The 16,740-nt window shown below is 59.8% G+C and overlaps 1 protein-coding gene and 1 long non-coding RNA gene across 2 annotated transcripts; both read left to right on the top strand.

The window, feature by feature from the left end:
• Positions 1–2,791: 2,791 nt before the first annotated feature.
• LOC135192602 (scale keratin-like) lies at positions 2,792–5,213 on the top strand. The gene is made up of 2 exons (XM_064175857.1): positions 2,792–3,050; positions 4,301–5,213. The coding sequence occupies exon 2, from the start codon at positions 4,325–4,327 to the stop codon at positions 4,712–4,714; it is 390 nt and encodes a 129-aa protein (XP_064031927.1). The 5' UTR covers positions 2,792–3,050; positions 4,301–4,324; the 3' UTR covers positions 4,715–5,213.
• Positions 5,214–10,853: 5,640 nt separating this feature from the next.
• On the top strand, positions 10,854–12,407 carry LOC135192617 (uncharacterized). Its single transcript, XR_010309015.1, has 2 exons — positions 10,854–11,201; positions 11,619–12,407. It is a non-coding gene; the product is annotated as an uncharacterized LOC135192617 (long non-coding RNA).
• Positions 12,408–16,740: the final 4,333 nt, after the last annotated feature.

Below are 16,740 nucleotides of genomic sequence, written 5' to 3'. Positions count from 1 at the left end.
CTCTGCTCAGGTCTGGGCTGCCTGTGGAATAGTCACACAAAACCTGCTAGGAAACCTCTCGTGGTGAGGCCCAACCTGAGCACAGCTCCTGGAGCAGGAGGAGCTCTTAGTTATGGGTGCTGAGAACCTGCAGTTGTGTCCTGGAGGAAGGATTTGTGTGAGGACAGCTACAGTGGAGCTGAGCCACGTCCCCGGGCCAGGGCAGTCAGCTCCCTGCAGCTCCTGCTGCTGGACACGAGTTGGCCAACTGGGGACACGACTAAGTGCAAGCAGAACCCAGCAGAGAACCACCTGGAGCAGGCAGAGAACCTCAGAGCTCCTGGGCATGGGAAAGCATCAGCAGTGTGGATGCTCTGCTACAGTGAAATAGCTTCAGGTCCCTCCTGGGAGGTGCCTGCTGGGGAGCAGCCCTGGGCAGAGACCTGGGAGTGCTGGGGGAGAACATCCACGGGCAGCAATGTGCCCTGGGGGCCAAGAGGCCAATGGGGTCTATAACTATTTGAGGGCTGGGGGACAGGAGGGGGGCACAGGCTCTGCTCAGTGCTCCCTGGGATAGGACAAGGAGCAGTGGATGGAATCTGCAGCTCAGGAGGTTGCAGCTCCACACCAGGGGGAACTTCTCTGCTGGAAGGGTCCCAGAGCCTGGCACAGGCTGCCCAGAGAGGTTGTGGAGTCTCCTTCCCTGGAGCCTTTCCAGGTCTGTCTGGATGTGTTCCTGTGTGCCCTGAGCCAGCCTGGATGGTCCTGCTCTGGCAGGGCTTGGGCTGGATGAGCTCTTTGGGTCCCTTCCAGCCCCTGACATCTGTGATCTCATGGAATCACAGAGTCCCAGACTGGATTGGGTTGAGAGACCTTTAAAGGTCATCCAGGCAAACTCCCTGCAGCCAGCAGGGGCAGCCTCAGACAGAGCAGGCTGCTTGCAGCCCCAAGCAACCTAACCTGGGCTGGTGCCAGCCAGGGGTCAGCTCCCAACTCTCTGGGCACTCTGGCACAGGCTCTCCTCACCCTCAGCACCACCAATTTCTCCTTCTCTCCACTCCCAACGTCCCTCTGGCACTTCCAAACCCTCCCCCCTGGTCCTGCCACCACAGGCCCTGCTCCAAACTCTGTCCCCAGCTCTTTGCCCAGCTCTGGAAGCTCTCCAGAAGCTCCCCTGGAGTCTTCTCCTCTCCAGGCTGTGTCCCCCCAACCCTCCCAGCCTGGCATCCCAGCAGAGCCCTTCCAGCCCTTCCTGCCAGCCCTGCTGTGGCCTCCTCTGGCCCTGCTCCAGCAGGTCCCTCCCTGCCTGTGCTGTGCTGAGGGCTCCAGAGCTGCCCCAGCCCTGCAGGGGTCTCAGCAGGCACAGCAGAAGAGCAGAATTCCCTCTCTGCCTCTGCTGCCCACACTGCTGGAGACCAGCCCAGGGCTGGGCTGGCAACACTCAGTGCCTGCTCCTCACCCCTCAGCATCCCCAAGTCTTCTCCTAAGGGCTGCTCTCCAGCCTTCAGCCCCAGCCTGTGCTGGTACTGGGCACTGCCCTGAGCAGTGAGACAGATGTGCAGAACAAGGACAGCTGAGAGCTCAGAGCTGCCAGAGGCAGGAGGCAGGACAGGACAGGACAGCACAGGGTGGCTTTGAGGAGGGATATTTATAGCTTCCCCCAGAGCCCCTGCAGAAGCCAGGACTGTCTCCAGGCCCAGCCCACGTCCATCACTCCTGGGCCACCTCCAGCTGACAAAAGCTGTGCTCAGTATTTGTGTTTCTTCATCCAAACTCTCAGCCTGCACCAAACCCATGTTGCAAAAGCAGGGCAGGATTTGCTCTTTCATCTCCAGCGTTAATTGGCAGGAGTCACTCCTGGGGAGGCTCCACCAGACACAGCAGAATGGCAGGAGGAATTCTGCTGCTTCACCTCTTCAGCTCTTCCTTTACTGCCTGACATAATGCTGCTGGCTCAGACCTTCATCATGCTGGCTGGGGGCCGTAGTGTGCAGGGGGTGTTGGAGGCTGCGGTGCCCTTCCTATGGCATCAGCAGCAGGGAGTGGTGAGGCACTGGGAGAGAAGCTGAGGGTTGCCTCACCCCTGAGAATCAGTCAGAATGGGAAGGGACCACAAAGACCACCCAAAGCCAACCCCCTGCCATGGCAGGGACACCTCACTCCAGATCAGGCTGCCCACAGCCTCATCCAGCCTGGCCTCAAACCCCTCCAGGGATGAGGCTTCCACCACCTCCCTGGGCAACCCCTGCCAGGCTCTCACCACCCTCCTGCTCAACAACTTCTTCCTCACCTCCACTCTGACTCTCCTCATTTCCAGCTTGGTTCCATTCCCCCCAGTCCTGTCACTGACTGACAGCCTGAAAAGTCCCTCCCCAGCTCTCTTGCAGCCCCCTGCAGACACTGCAAGGTCACAATGAGGTCTCCTGGGAGCCTTCTCCCAGGAACACGGAGAAGGAGATTCCAGAGCCTCTCTGGGCAGCTGCTCCAAGGCTTTGACCCCCTCAAAGTAAAGCATTTCCTACTAATTCAGAGCCCCTCAGACCATGGCCACGACCACCACAGCCACAGAACCCCCCACGCTCCACGGCTGCGGGTGGGAGGAGGCTCAGGAGATTCCTTCCACATCGCTGCAGGCTTCGTTGCAAAATGTGCGAGCAGAGGTTGCAGCCGAGAGCCGAAGCACTGCGGCACAAAGCTGTGCACCGCAGCAAGTTCCAGCTCCGATTAGCATCACGATGGGAGCTAATGAGGGAAGTGCTCACTAAACACAAGCGGTTTGACTCCTCCCGAGCAGGGTGGGATGATAGCAGCGAACCAAGCTGGTCAATTAGGCTTCGAGATGAAAGGAGGAATGTGCAGAGCCAGGCTGCGGGGGATTTGGGCTGATCCTGCAAACAGCAGGCTCAGGCTTTCGTCACTTCGGGCAGTTAAGAGTTCTCCAGATTGGGGCTGCTTGGTAAGGATGACTTCAGGTGAGCTCAGAACCCCCCAGGCAACCTCAGGCACCCTATAAAAGGAGCAGGAGCCTGCACTCATCCCATCTCCCTCACCTGCAGACTCTCCTACATCAGGTAAGTCTGAGGCTGTCTCCTTGCTTGCTGAGCTGCTCTGCTGCGAGCAGAGGCTGAGGCAGTTGGGGCTGTGCAGGATGGAGAGGAGAAGGCTCCCAGGAGACCTCATTGTGACCTTGCAGTGTCTGCAGGGGGCTGCAAGAGAGCTGGGGAGGGACTTTTTAGGCTGTCAGGCAGTGATAGGACTGGAGGAGATGGAACCAAGCTGGAAATGAGGAGAGTCAGAGTGGAGGTGAGGAAGAAGTTGTTGAGCAGGAGGGTGGTGAGAGCCTGGCAGGGGCTGCCCAGGGAGGTGGTGGAAGCCTCATCCCTGGAGAGGTGTCAGGCCAGGCTGGATGAGGCTGTGGGCAGCCTGCTCTGGTGTGAGGTGTCCCTGGTCATGGCAGGGGTTGGCACTGGGTGGTCCTTGTGGCCCCTTCCAGCCCTGACTGGTTCTGTGGTTCTGTGATTCTGTCTGCACTGCAGCTTGGGGTTCTCTTCCCTGCTGCAGCATCAGAGCTCCCAGGGCTGCTTTTGGATTCTTTCTTTCCCTGCTCTTCTGTTGGGTTTTGCTCTGTTGGCAGCTCAGGGCCTGAGGCTTTTGTTCCTCTGTGGCTCAGACCTGGGCAGGTTTGTGCTGGGGATGGAGAATGGCACAGGACTGGATGCAGAATTTCCACTCAGCCACTGAGCCAGAGGGGCAAAGCCACATCCTGAGCTGCTCAAGGGCCCAGCTAAAGAAAGAGCATTTCCTGCACGGCAATTATTGCAGAGCCTCTGGATCCCAGCCTGGGGCAGTGGAGATCACCTCCTGCACCCCCTGCTGCAGCAGGGCGCCCACAGCAGCTGCCCAGGGGGCACAATGCCCGGGGGTGGGTGTGGAAGCTCTTCAGGCAAGGAGGCTCCACAGCCTCTCTGGGAAGCCTGCTCCAGCACCCTCCGAGCCAAGCTGCTTATCTTTATGGAGCCTCCTGGGTTCCAGTTTGTGCCCCTTGCCCTGTCCCTGGGCACCACTGAGCAGAGTCTGGGAGGGAGCAGGAATCAAACAGGGATGAGCAATTTCAGGAGGCTTGGCAGGGCTGACGGGAGGGGAGCAGATGGGGAGGGTCAGAGCAATGCTGACTGTTAGGGAGGCCACGAACAGCGGCAGGAGCTTCGCTTCTGCCCCGGTGCCCGTTCGGCTGCTGCCCGACGGCCCCGCACGGAGCCCTGCCCTGCTCCGGCTGCTGCTGCGCTCCCTTTTCACCGCAGCTCTGCGCTCTCCCTTTCAGGACCACTCTCACCCCCGCACGGAAATGTCCTGCTACGACCTGTGCCCCACCACCAGCAATGGCATCGCCTGCCCCCAGCCCATCGCCAACAGCTGCAACGAGCCCTGCGTGCGGCAGTGCCCTGACTCCACCGCCCTGATCCAGCCGCCCCCGGTCGTGGTCACCTTCCCCGGGCCCATCCTCAGCTCCTTCCCCCAGCAGGCCGTGGTGGGCTCCGCCGGCGCCCCTGCCGTTGGGAGCTCCCCGGGGCTGGGAGGCATCTACGGCTCTGGGAGCCTGTACGGGTACGGAGCCTCCCTGGGCTACGGAGCCCAATACGGCTACGGCAGCTCCGCGCTGGGCAGCGGCTCCTGCACCCCCTACGGCCCGCGGCGCTTCGGCCGCATCCTCCGCGGCAGCTGCGGCCCCTGCTAAGGGCTGCAGGGAGCTCTCCCAGGAGCGTACAGCACCGAGAAGCGCAGAGCAATGAGGATGGGGGCTGAGCTTTCCTGCAGCCCCGCGATGGAGCTGCTGCCTCCCAGCGTCTCGGATCTCTCTCTCTGGTCTTCCCCCTTTGGCTCTTGGTTCGTCGCTGGCTCTTTGCTGCCTGCTGCAGCTTCCCAGTGCTGTTTAAGCACCGTGGTCAGCGTATTTCCACATGGACACCACTCACCACAGGGATCCAGCAGTGGATTTTACTTCAGGCATCCTCACCAGAAGCTGCACAACCGACAGAGATCAGCTGAGGACAGCAACGACTCCAAGCAGGACATTTGCTGAACGTTCTGGGGTTGGACTGGGTGACCTCCAAAGGTCCCTCCCAACCCATTCTGTGATCCCCTAAAGCTCTCTGCAAAGAGATTTTCCAGGTTCTGTGCTTTCTTGCTTTGCAAACCTCAGCATTTCTTGCTCATTAAAATGTAGTTGCATCACACAGCAGCTTCTGGTTTCCTTTGCTCCCTTCATCCACAGCCTGTCCTGGGTGAGACCTTCCCAGGTGGGAACTGAGCCCCTGTCCTGTGGGCACACAGGGGCACAAATCTTCCCCCACTGAGCTCCCTGAGCAGCAGCTTTCCATCCTCTGGAGACGGCTAAAGGCAGAGCAGGAGCTGCGCTTGTCCTCTGGGGCACAGAGGTTGACCTCTGCACTCCCCTCACAGTGAAGGAATCTCTTGGCAACTGAATTCCTCTCTCCAAGCTGGTGTTCAGCCTGGAGAGGAGAAGGCTCCAGGGAGACCTTCTGGAAAGCTTCCAGTGCCGAGCAGAAAGCTGGGGACAGAGTTTGGAGCAGGAGATGTGGTGGCAGGACCAAGGGGGAGGGTTTGGAAGTGCCAAAGAAGGTTGGGAGTGGATAGAAGGAGAAATTGGTGGTGCTGAGGGTGGGCAGAGCCTGTGCCAGACTGCCCAGAGAGTTGGGAGCTGCCCCTGGCTGGCACCAGCCCAGGTCGGGTTGTTTGGAGCTGTTTGGGGCTGTCCCTGCTGGCTGCAGGGGCTTGGACTGTTTGAGCTGTGAAGGTCTCTCCAACCCAAACCATTCTGCCACCCTATCAAGTGCCAGGGCAGGATGGACCAGGACAGATTCTCTGCTGCAGGTTTCTCTGCCTGATTGTCTCACTCCAAGCACCTGAAACTCTCCAGTGCAGAGCCTGTGGGTGCCAAACTGCCCAGGGGAGAGTGCAGGGAGCTGCTTTGCTCTCTGCTCAGAATCCAGCCCTGAAGGCAGCTGCCACTCAGAGGGCACATCTCTGGTTCTGTTATGTTGAGCCATGCTGCCTGCAGGCTATTTACTGCTGCTGTGGGCTGAGCCCCATGAAAACCATTAGGCTCCAGCAGTGACTCAAGATGGGGAGAAGCCACCTGTGAAAATGAGAGCTGAAAGGCTGTGAACTCCCACGGCTCCCTGGCCTGCTGTGGGATCTGCTGCGTGGGGAGGCTTTAGGTTGTGTTTACAATGTCTTGATGAGTCAATTGCTGATTGCATCTCCTTAATCAACAGCTTTAGCTTGTACCAGGCTGTGAACACATGCTCAGAGCACCTCCAGCCAAGAGAGGGCACAGTGACCTCTGTAGTTGAAGCTGAGCCACTGTGGCTCCATCCTCTGCTGCTGTCAATGGCTGCTTTGACTGCCAGGAGGAACAGAGCTGCTGCTGCTGCTGCTAACAGCCTGGACCTGCCCTGGCCGGCCAAAAAGTGCAGAGACCTTGCAGCTAGATGTGGTCTCGTCAGAGGATCACAGGGCAGGAGCAGCTCTGCTGTGAGCACAGGCTGAGGGAGCTGGGGTTGGGCAGCCTGGAGATGAGAAGGCTGCAGGGGGACCTCAGAGCTGCTGCCAGAGCCTGAAGGGAGCCTGCAGGGAGGCTGCAGAGAGACTTTGCTTGAGGAGGTCTGAGCCAGTCCCAGGGGAATGGTTTGGAGCTGAGGCAGAGCAGCTGAGAGTGGAGCTGGGGAAGTTGTTCAGTGCCCGGGTGGGGAGAGCCTGGCACAGGCTGCCCAGGGAGGCTGTGGCTGGCTCCTGCCTGGGGGTGTTCAAGGCCAGGCTGTGTGAGGCCCTGAGCAGCTGAATCCATCTGAGAGGTGTCCCTGGGCATGGCTGGAGCAGATGAGCTCTGAGCTCCCCTCCAGCTTGAGCCACTCTGGGGTTCAGAACTGTTCTTGTGCAGGAGCTGCAGGAGGTCAGAGGTTTCAGTGGCCAAGCTCAAGGAACTCCCTGGATTCCAGCCAGGATTCAGCAGCCAGCTCCAAATCCCTGTCGGTCCTACAAAGGAGACTTCTGCCCACAGCTTGTTCCTGCTTACTTTTACACAATGCAAACCCTTCCAAACCCCACCCGTGGGGATGTGATTAAATGGGAGCCTCGGGCAAGAAGAGAGGCACAGGGAGGAGCTCTGCAGCTACTCATCTGTAGAACTTTCTTTGCTGGAGCCACACCACAGCCACACCGCTCCTGCAGGAGGCTTCCAAGCTCCTTGCAGGGGTTACCACATGTGTTTACTTAGCTAGCAGGAGATGGCCTCGGTGAAGAAGGAAGGCAACTGCAGCTTTGCTCTTGCTCCAAGGGCCTGCTCACCCCCAGCTGGAGGTGTTGGAGGCAAACAGATGCTGCCAGCTCTCCCTGCAGGGCTTGGTGCTCAGCCCATGGCACAGCAGCACCGAGTCAGAGTGCACTGGGTTGGAAGGGAGCCTCCAGTCTCCTCCAGGCCAACCCCCTGCACTCAGCAGGGCTGTCCCCAGCTTGTCCCACATCAAGCCTGGCCTTGAATGTCAGCAGGGCTGGAGCCTCCACCACCTCCCTGGGAACCTGTTCTGCTGTTCCAGCGCCCACGGAGTAGAGAACTTCATCCTCATGTCCAGTCTGAATGGGTTGGATTGGATTGATGCGCCCAGGAAGGCTGCAGAGGACTGTTCATGAGGGTGTCTGGGCCAGGTCAAGGGCAATGGTTTGGAGCTGAGGGAGAGCAGGGTCAGAGTGGAGCTGAGGGAGAAGTTGTTCAGGACCAGGGTGGGGAGGCTTGGTCGAGTCAGAGAGGTTAGGCTGGGTGAGCTCAGAGGGCTCTTCCACCCAAAACAGTGCTGTGAGTCCACTCTCTACCACTCCTTCTCCCCACCATTCCCTTTGGAATGTTGCTGGCTGCGAGGCTTGGCCACTTCCCTTATGGACAACTGCAAAACCCAGCAGGGAGCCTCCTCCTCCACGGCCTGCTCCTCCTCAACTTTTCATCCCTTCCTCAGCCACTGCCTCTGTGCAGCTCAGACCCTGCAGCAGGCTCAGACTCAGCCTTTCCCAGCAGAGAGCAGGGCAGGAGAAGTGCTTGGAGCAGCTCAGGTCTGGGAGGCTTTTTGAAGCCTTTCCTTAGGCAATCAGGAGGATGTGAAACATTCCTCACCCATGATGCCCAACCCCAGATCCTCTCCACCTGTGCCTGCCCCACATAACTCAGTTACTTGCTCAGCTCATGGTGATTACTTCTGCCTCGGTGTCATTACCCTGGCAGAGTCATTAGAGGCCCCCTCCCTCTCCTCTCCCTCTCCTCTCCCTCTCCCTCTCCCTCTCCCTCTCCCTCTCCCTCTCCCTCTCCCTCTCCCTCTCCCTCTCCCTCTCCCTCTCCCTCTCGGGGAGTGCTTTTCCCCATGGCTGAGGTTGCCTCCTGGAGCAAAGATTGCTCAGGAGCTTGCCCACAGGCACAGGATGCTGACATGCCAGAGGCCACTCCACTTTCCCAAGCCCTGCTCCGGGCAGGGGGCACTGTGCAACTCCTGCCCTCCTGCCCATGGCAGCTCAGTCCCACGACTCTGGTGTGAGGCAGCTCAGACCCCATCCTACCTCCTTTCAGCTGAGCTCTGCTCTGCTCAGCCCCCACCTCCACTCTGGTGTCCCAGCAGGATGACTGCAGGGAGCTGCTGCTCTGCAGCCCTGGCACAGAGCAAGGAGCCTCAGTGAGAAGTTCCTGCCCAGCTTTTGCTGCCAAGGGCTCCATGGGGTCACTGCTGATGGTCTGAGGGCTCCTGAGTGATAGACAGGTCATGGTGTGGGGTGAGGCAGGGCAGAGGGTGAGGCCAAGCATCACCTCAGGGGCGTTTTGGGCAAGAATCTCAAGGTGCAGCTTCAGCTGATGCAGGAGATTGCTGCTGAGCTCAGCAGATCTCTTCCCTAGGCCCAGAGCCCTCTGCCAGTGCCTCAGCCACTTGCTGATGGAACCATCCTCAGCAAACTCAGTTCCACAGAACCATGGAACTGGTTGGGCTGGGGAAGCCCTCTGAGCCCATCCAGTCCAACCAGCAACCCACTCCCCCGTGGCCACCAAACCATGGCCCACAGTGCCACGGCCACACCTCCAGGGAGGGGCACTCCACCACCTACTTGGGCAGCCTGGGCCAGTCCCTGACCACTTTTGCAGCAAAGGAATTGTGGCCAACCTAAGCCTCACCTTCTGTGCATCCAGGCTGACACAACCTCGAGAGGCTGAGCTCTCCTCCTCTAAAATCCACCCTCTGGGGGGGAGGTCCAGGCTGGGATCCTGCTCCTGAGCAGCCTTGAGCCTCAAAACGTTGATCTTGTTCCAGTTTGGCCATCAGCATCTGGTGACTGAGGCCAGCACTGCAGTGTGTGGAGCCCCAGGAAGGAGGCTGAGGAAGGCTCTCTGCTGGGGTCACCTTGGGATCACCTTGGGATCTCCCTCAGTGTTGCACCCAGCAATGCTGCAGAGACCCTTGGGAGCTGCTACAGAGACCCTGGGGTGGGAGCTGCTGCAGAGACTCTTGGGAGGTGCTGTAGAGACCCTTAGGAGCTGCTGCAGAGACCCTTGGGAGGTGCTGCAGGGAGCTGCTTGGGTGGGGTGGAAGCTGAGGCCATGGTGCAGCTGCTGCTGGTTTCTGAGGTGACCTGAAGAAGGCAGAGGAGCAGAAGCCAAGGGAAGAGAAGCTGTGGGGCAGAGCTCAGGGGCTGCTCCTCCTGCCCAGGCCACACCTGGTTTCACTGGAAGCAGCTGATGACACCAACCTGCAGATACCTGCAGGTGAATCACATCATTCTTGGAGGTGCAGCCTTCTCCTGCCCTCCTGGGGGGGCAAAGGCAGCTGCAGACTCCTGCCAACACCTCCAGCTCCTCCCGACTCATGCTCAGGCTGGGAGGGACTGGAAAGGACCTCTGGGGATCACAGAATTGTGTTGGGTGGCAAAGACCTCTCAGGGTCTTGAGCTCAGGCATCAACCTGAGACCACCTTGGCCTTTAAACCATGTCCCCAGGTGCCACCTAGGCCAGCCCCCAGGCACACCTCAAGCAGGCTGAGCAGGCAGAGGCTTCCCTTTGGGATTTCCCTGCCCCATCCTCACATTACCTCCCAGACTGCTCTGGGTTGAGGGGACCTTTCCAAGTCATCTCACCCCATTCTACCTGACCAGCTTAAACCCTTCACAGCCCTTTTAGCCCCTGCAAGTTTGGTCCATTAAAGCACCCAAGGACAGAGGCAGCACCAGCCATGAGCATCCTGCCACAGATTCCTCCTGCCACAAATCACATCTCTGCTCTGGCCCACCCAGACCCACTATGGCCCACCCAGACCCACTTATAGCCCATCTAGACCCACGTATGGTCCATCTAGACCCACTTTGTGGCCCAGCATCGCCAATCACCAAACCCACTCCCTGGATCAGCACAAAAGACTTTCCTCTCTCTCTCAGCAGGTGGTTTCATGGCAGCAGCATCAGCCTGTGCCTGCAAGAACTTCCAGCAACTGATCTGAGATTCTTGCTGTGGTTTTTCTGTTCAGGGGCAGAAGGAGATGGAGAAGACCTGCAGGAGGCCACGAACAGAACCAAAGCAACCTGATGTGTGGGGATCAGACCTGCAGGGTGTGGCTGGGATGAGGACCAAAGCAGATGGAGCAAAATTCCTGCCCTTGTTTCAAGGCTGAGCCCTTCAGGGCTTCACTATCAGCAAGGGCTTGGAGAAGGAAACCAACCCAGAGCCCACTGCAGTGCTCAGGGCACTGAGGAGGGCGTGGAGCCAGCAGCTGTGGGGCTTGGCATGGTTGCACTCCACGACCTCGAAGGTCTTCTCCAAGCCAAAGGCCTCTCTGGTGCTGCTCTGTGTGGGGCAATCCCTTCAGGTGGTTTTTCCCCACCTGGCCAGGTTGGCAAAATCAGCAAAATGCTGCAGGAAGTGAAACTGCTGCAGGAAGCTCAAGGAAGGGAGAGAGAAGAAAGCAAGCAGGAGGGTGGTGAAGAACCTGGTAATTGCCCAGAGCTGAAGGGAGCAATCAGAGGAGCCTGCAGCCATGAGCCTGGGTGTGTTTTGTAAGCAGCCTGGAACACAGAGGATGTCTCAAGCCCCTGGGGCACTCCAGCAGATGGTTTAAAAAGGCTCCAGGCTCAGGAGCTCTCAGATCCCAGCTCCTTGCTTCTCTCCTCTCCGTTGAGCCAAGTAAGTCTCATCCCTGCTCTGCCTCTGCTGTCTTGTAGCTGGAGGGGATTTGATGCTCAAGCAGCTCCTGCTGAGCTCTGCTGGTGACAGCTCCTGGCTCCGAGAGAGCCTCTTCTGCTTGGCAAAGAGGGCAGCTGCAGCCCTGGGTTCGGAGGGGCTCAGCCCAGCCAGGCTCAGCCCAGTTGCCCTCACACCTGAGCTCAGGCTGCTGCCTGCTGCGGCTCCAGGCAGCCTCTCACACGGCTTGGGCGGTGGAGAGCCTGGGAGGACTCCTAGGAGCTGCCTGGCAGGGAGGAGGGCAGGGGGGGAGGAAGATCGACCGACAGGACCCAGCTGCACTGGGCACATCCTGAGCTCTTCCTGCCGCACAGGGGTGGGCAAGTGCCAGGGTGGCTCAGGCTCTCTCTCACCTTGCAGGTGCAGCTCCCTGCCCAGAGGATGTCCTTCTGCAGCCAGCAGCTTAGCTCCCGCTGCTCCCCCCCGTGCCAGCTGAGCTGCCCCCAGCCCTGGGCAGAGGCCTGCAGCCAGCCCTGCATCACCTCCTGCGGGGACTCCTGTGCCGTCATCTGCCCACCCCCCGTGGCCATCACCTTCCCGGGCCCCATCCTCAGCTCCTGCCCCCAGGAGAGCTTCGTGGGCAGCTCAGCGCCGCTGGGGCTGGGCCATCCCCGGGGGCTGCAAGGTTCTCTTGTCTATGGGGGCTACTTCTCCTCCTCCTCCCAGCGCTCTGGGGGCTGGGGGCCCTGCTAAGCATGGCAGGAGGAGAACTGGCAGCAAGAACTGGAGGTGCAGCTGAGGAGCTGGAGGGGACCTGTAGGTGCTGCTCAGCACCCATGGGGCCTCTCTGCTCTCCTGTTGCTCTGCTTTCATTTGCTGTCACTTTCCTCCAAGCCCTTCCCTCCCTTGGCTCTGCAGATCCTGCTCCTCGCTCTTGGAGCTGCTCCCAGCTGCCTTGGGCTCCGTGCAGCTTCTCCTCCGCTTGGCCGCTCTGCTCTGTGGTGCCTCTATGCCCGCTGGCAGAGGCCCCCAGAGCTGCTCTCACCCTGACATGTGCCCAGGCTGCTTGAAGCTTGAACCAAGGCAGAAGAAGAACGGGCTGAGAAGAAGCCAGCTTGATGCAGATGAAGTTTGCCCTCCTCAAAACTCACTGAACTCCATCCTGTGCTTTCCCCTTCCCAATAAACTCCTGATTGCATCCAAACCAAAGTCCTCTGCTTGATTGCTTCTCCTGGGGAGATTTGTGGATGCTCCTTGCTGGAGGTGCTCAAAGTTAGGTTAGGTTCCAGCAGGAGGTGTCCCTGCCTCTGGCAGGGGTTGGAGCTGGATGAGCTTTGAGGTCTCTTCCAGCCCAAACCGTTCTATGGCTCCATGACTTCAGCCTCCTCAAAGTAGATGAACCAAACCACCACTGAACCCCAGGGACCTGGAGAATCATGGAAGGGTTTGGGCTGGAAAAGACCTTTAAGACCCAGCCCGAGGCTGGGGCTCAGCCATGGCCCTCAGCACCACAGCCCTTCAGCTTGGAGACACCTCCAGGGATGAGGATTCCACCTCCTCAGTTCCAGAGCTCTTTCAGTCAAGGAGCTGCTTCTCATGCCCAGCTGAAACCTCCCCAAGTGCAACCTGAGGCCATCTGCTCTTGGCCTGTCACTTACTGCATCTGAGCAGAGTCCAACCTCACCTGCCCCCTGCCTCCTCTGCAGCCTCTCCTCAGCCTCCTCCAGCCTCACCACCCCCAGCTCCCTCAGCTGAGTGCTCTCCAGTCCCTTCCCCAGCTTCGTTGCCTTTCTCTGGACCCATTCTCACCCTTCAATGTCCTTCTGGGAGTGAGGTGCACAAAACTGCCCTCAGGGTCTGAGGTGTGACCCCCCCCCAGTGCTGAGCCCAGGGCAGATGAGACACCTCCTGCTCACTGCTCCTGCTCATGACCTCTGAGCTGCTCCAAACCAGGGCTGGTGACTCTGAGCACCTCACACTGCAATCCTCCTGCTCACCATTCCCAGGTCTTGGGCAATTCCCAGCTTCCCTTCACACCTCACAGTGCCATCCTGCCCTGAGCTTCTTCACCACCTTTGGCTTCATCAGATTTCAGCCACAGGAATTAGGACAAGGCAGGGAATTGGTTTTGCATCATCCATGATCTGAAGGCCCAGCAGGTGTCAGTGGGAGAGCAGCAACTCCCCACGGGGGAGTCTTAACCCCCTTGGGCTAAGAAAGTGGAGAGAGAGCAGAGCTCAGCTGTGACTTCCTCTCTGGACCCTCGTGGAATCCCCAAATCCCAGCAAGAAGGGGTGGGAAGGGACCTCTGGAGATCATCCACTCCAACACTCCAACCCCCCTGCTCCAGCAGGGCACCCACAGCAGCTTGCCCAGGGGGCACGATGCCCAGGGGGGTAGGAAGCTCTGCACAGGAGACTCCACAGCCTCTCTGGGCAGCCTGTGCCAGGCCTCCTGCACCCTCACCCCGAAGAGCTTTCTCCTTCTGCTCAGCTGCAACCTCCTGGGCTCTACTTTGTGCCCCTTCTCCCTTGGCCTGGCCCTGGGCACCACTGGGCAGAGTTTGACCCCAGGCTCTTGCCCCCCCACACTTTAGCTTTTGCTGAGCACTGCTCAGGTCCCCTCTGGGGCTGCTCTCCTGCAGGCTCTCAGCCTGAGCTTCAGGGGTGTTAGGTGGCCTTAGGTGGTTTGCATCCACTTGGACTCTGTCTGGGGCAAAAAGAACAGGTCAGAGGCATCAGGGAGGAGAAGTTTGACTCATTCCACCTGCAGATCTTCAGCTGATGGTGAGAGGTGAGTGAGGAAAGCTCTGCCAAAATGTGAGCTCAGCAGTGGCCCTGCAGAGGCTTCCTGGCAGGGTGGTGCAGAGTTACTCAGCAGGAAAGGTTCTTTGCACCTCCAAAGTGTCTGAGGGCTTCAGCTGCTCTGAGTAAAGCTGAGCAGGGAGTCAGCAGCCACAGCCCTGCCCCTGCCTGCTGCTGAGCTCTGGGTCTGTGGACTGGCAGGAGAAAAGCAAAGTCCCTGCACAGACATCCCACAGCTCCCAGGGACCAGTCCCAGAGGGTTTGTCTCTTTCTCCTTGCAACAGAGAAAAGGAGGCTGAGGGGAGACCTTCTGGGCCTCTGCAACTGCTTGAGAAGAGGCTGGAGCCAGGCTGGGATCAGGCTCTTCTGACAAGGTCCAGGGGACAGGACGTGAGGAAAGAGCCTCATGGTGCCCCAGGGCAGGTTGAGGTTGGACACGAAGAACAATTTCTTCCCCTTGAGGGCTGCCAAGGCCTGGCCCAGGCTGCCAAGGCCGTGGTGGAGTCTCCATGCCTGGAGGGGGCTGCAAAGCCCTGGAGCTGAGCTGCTGAGGGCCGTGGGTTGGCAGCCGACTCGGCAGTGCTGGACCCGAGGGATCTCAGAGGGTCTCTCCCAGCCTCCCCCACTGCAGGATGCTGTGGCTCTGCCGTGCCCCTGCCAGATGCAGACAGCTTCCCCTGCCCCTCCTCTGGCCGGGGAGGTGGTGAGGACCTGCTGCTGGGAGCTGAACCCACGCCGGGACAGCAGCAGTGGGAGCTGAACCCACGCCGGGACGGCAGCAGTGGGAGCCGAACCCACGCCGGGACGGCAGCAGGCAGTGGGAGCTGAACCCACGCCGGGACGGCAGCAGTGGGAGCCGAACCCACGCCGGGACGGCAGCAGGCAGTGGGAGCTGAACCCACGCCGGGACGGCAGCAGTGGGAGCCGAACCCACGCCGGGACAGCAGCAGTGGGAGCCGAACCCACGCCGGGACGGCAGCAGTGGGAGCCGAACCCACGCCGGGACGGCAGCAGGCACCGGGAGCCGAACCCATGCCGGGACGGCAGCAGGCACCGGGAGCCGAACCCACGCCGGGACCGCTGCAGCCACTCCTGCGCTGCTCCTGCCCAGGCTTTCGCTCTGAATCAGAACCCACGGAAGACAAACACCTGGCCCTGATGTCTCAACTCCTTCCCTGTCACAACCACCGGAGGCTGTTGTGAAAGCTCAGCTCTCCGGAGGGCATTCCCGGGCCGGGGGACCACACCTGGCCCCGCCCGGCGGCAGCCGCTCGGCAGGGCAGGTCCCGGCCAGGCTCCGCGGAGGGCACTTCCCAGAGGGATTCGTTCCCAGGGGCAGCCAGAGCTGCGCCCCCACCTGCCACTGAGCCACAGAGCCAGCCAGGCCTGCAAGGGGCTGCAAGGATCAGCCAGTGCCCACCCAGAGAGGCTGTGGAGCCTCCTCGCCTGAAGAGCTTCCACACCCACCCCCGGGCATTGTGCCCCCTGGGCAGCTGCTGTGGGTGCCCTGCTGCAGCAGGGGGTGCAGGAGGTGATCTCCACTGCCCCAGGCTGGGATCCAGAGGCTCTCTGCAATAATTGCCGTGCAGGAAATGCTCTTTCTTTAGCTGGGCCCTTGAGCAGCTCAGGATGTGGCTTTGCCCCTCTGGCTCAGTGGCTGAGTGGAAGTTCTGCATCCAGTCCTGTGCATTCTCCATCCCCAGCACAAACCTGCCCAGGTCTGAGCCACAGAGGAACAAAAGCCTCAGGCCCTGAGCTTGGCTCAGGAATCCTAGTAGGGCCCCAGCTGCCAACAGAGCAAAACCCAACAGAAGGGCAGGGAAAGAAAGAATCCAAAAGCAGCCCTGGGAGCTCTGATGCTGCAGCAGGGAAGAGAACTCCAAGCTGCAGTGCAGACAGAATCACAGAACCAGTCAGGGCTGGAAGAGACTACAAGGACCACCCAGTGCCAACCTCTGCCATGACCAGGGACACCTCACTCCAGATCAGGCTGCCCACAGCCTCATCCAGCCTGGCCTCAAACCCCTCCAGGGATGAGGCTTCCACCACCTCCCTGGGCAGCCCCTGCCAGGCTCTCACCACCCTCCTGCTCAACAACTTCTTCCTCACCTCCACTCTGACTCTCCTCATTTCCAGCTTGGTTCCATCCCCCCCAGTCCTATCACTGCCTGACAGCCTAAACAGTCCCTCCCCAGCTTGGTTTGGCAGCCAGTGCTCTGCAAGCACTTGCAGAGCTCCACGGCTGTGGAGCAGGCAGGACCTGAATCAAGGTCTGAGGCTTCCTTTTTATGCCTGAATTGGGATCTTAGAAGGCTCTGAGCTGGAAGGGATCTTCAGAGCTCATCCAGCACAACTCCTCTGCAGCAGCTGGCCCTGACTGGTTGCTTTGCACTGAGCTGGGAACACTGAATGAGGGCTGCAGGAGGCTCAGACCTCTCCAGCTCCTAGGATGGTAGAATTAGTTTGGCTGGAAGACCTCTGAGGTCCTCCAGCCCAACCAGAGACCCAACCCCACCATGGCCCCAAGTTCCATGGCCACATTGCCTCAACACCTCCGGGGATGGGGACTCCACCACCTCCCTGAGCAGCTTGGGCCAGTGTCTTGATCCAGGTCCAGACCTGGCTGGAGGTCCAGAGCTGGATCCAAAGCCACAGAAGTTTGTTGCTCCTTTTCTCCCTATTTCAGTTCACCTTTTGCCTTTCCTCCCTGGCAGTTCATCTGCTCAGGCCTTGGAAGT

The sequence above is a fragment of the Pogoniulus pusillus genome, chromosome 43 (assembly GCF_015220805.1).
Source record: "Pogoniulus pusillus isolate bPogPus1 chromosome 43, bPogPus1.pri, whole genome shotgun sequence".
In the NCBI taxonomy this organism is placed as follows: domain Eukaryota; kingdom Metazoa; phylum Chordata; class Aves; order Piciformes; family Lybiidae; genus Pogoniulus; species Pogoniulus pusillus.
Note: the sequence above shows the minus strand (reverse complement) of the source record. Positions and strands in the feature narration are given on the sequence as shown.

What these genes read in the sequence shown, in the direction of transcription:
- LOC135192602 (XM_064175857.1), top strand. Translation starts at nt 4,325, where the DNA reads ATGTCCTGCTACGACCTGTGCCCCACCACCAGCAATGGCATCGCCTGC.